The sequence below is a fragment of the Crocuta crocuta genome, unplaced genomic scaffold, assembly GCF_008692635.1.
Source record: "Crocuta crocuta isolate KB4526 unplaced genomic scaffold, BGI_CrCroc_1.0 scaffold2174, whole genome shotgun sequence".
NCBI classification, from domain to species: domain Eukaryota; kingdom Metazoa; phylum Chordata; class Mammalia; order Carnivora; family Hyaenidae; genus Crocuta; species Crocuta crocuta.
The window spans coordinates 120,938-122,013 of record NW_027532818.1 but is presented as its reverse complement, the minus strand read 5'-3'; the positions used below and the strand labels follow the sequence as shown (position 1 = coordinate 122,013).

The 1,076-nt window shown below is 50.4% G+C and overlaps 1 protein-coding gene across 7 annotated transcripts in view; it reads left to right on the top strand.

Moving 5' to 3' along the window:
• Positions 1 to 1,076, top strand: part of EGFL6 (EGF like domain multiple 6) — a 117,294-nt gene that overhangs the window by 91,733 nt on the left and 24,485 nt on the right. For all 7 annotated transcript variants that reach the window (XM_077780997.1, XM_077780996.1, XM_077780999.1 and 4 more), the window contains one exon: positions 99 to 218. In XM_077780997.1, coding sequence (XP_077637123.1) covers positions 191 to 218 — 28 coding nt within the window. In that variant the 5' untranslated portion in view covers positions 99 to 190. The remainder of the gene's footprint in view (positions 1 to 98; positions 219 to 1,076) is intronic.

Sequence of the window (1,076 nt, the reverse complement as noted above, 5' to 3'; positions counted from 1 at the left end):
CCTCCCCCAGGTGAGGGCCAGGGAAGCCAACCCAATCCTACATCTTGATGTTTCCCCATCCAGTTAACGTTTCTCCCTTTTCCAACTGCCCTGTGCAGATGTGAATGAGTGTGGAATAAAGCCCCGGCCGTGCCAACACAGATGTGTGAATACACACGGGAGCTACAAGTGCTTTTGCCTGAGTGGTCATATGCTCATGCCGGATGCCACGTGTGCGAGTAAGTTTTAGCAGCCACGCTGCCCTCCATCATCCTTTGACACTGGATTCTTGCCAGCTGAGCAATTAAAAAAAAATTGTGGTCACAGAAATAAACGTGAAATTCACCAGTTTAATTAGCCATTTGAAACTGTACAGTTCAGCGGCATTTAGTACACTTACATACGGTGTTGTACAACTACCACCACTCTAATTCTAGCACAGCCTCATCTCCCTAGAAGGAAACCCTGTGTCCGTCAGCAGTACCCCCCCCCCCCAAATCACTAATCTGCTTTCTGTCTCTCTGGATTTGCCTCTTCTGGACACGTGCTTTTTAAAGAAAAAGCCTAACTGGGGTTATCTCCAGATGCAGGGTTGTATGGGATTTCTTCCTGAAAATAAGCACATTGCTTTAGGAAGGTGATCCACTGAAATTCTATCTTGGATGTCGCTTCTTCCCACCAACTGCCTTTCTCACGCCCCTGGCCCCATGCTCAGAGTCATGACTCTTGTTGGGAACATATTCAGTCACATTCCTGAAAAGAAAAGCCCTTCTGTGATAAAGAGAAACCCACCTCCTGCGGAAGGGTAAAACAATATCCACTCGTTTATCGAGAGGAAAGGTTTTTCGGTTTAATGTTGCAACGGAGAGGCAGACCCATCCTCCCTGCCTGCCTGCCCTCCTCCCCGCTTCCCCTCCTGCCTTCCGCCCCTCTCCCCACCTCCCATCTCTCTCTCCTCTGTCCTGTCCCCAGCAGACCTGGACTTTATGCATTCTGCTAAGGGCCTCTGGTTACAAAGTCTTCCGGACTCCCTAGCTCATCCGGGGCCTTGCAACGGTGACCCAGTCCCGGCTGGCTCGTGGCTTGTGTCTCTCCTG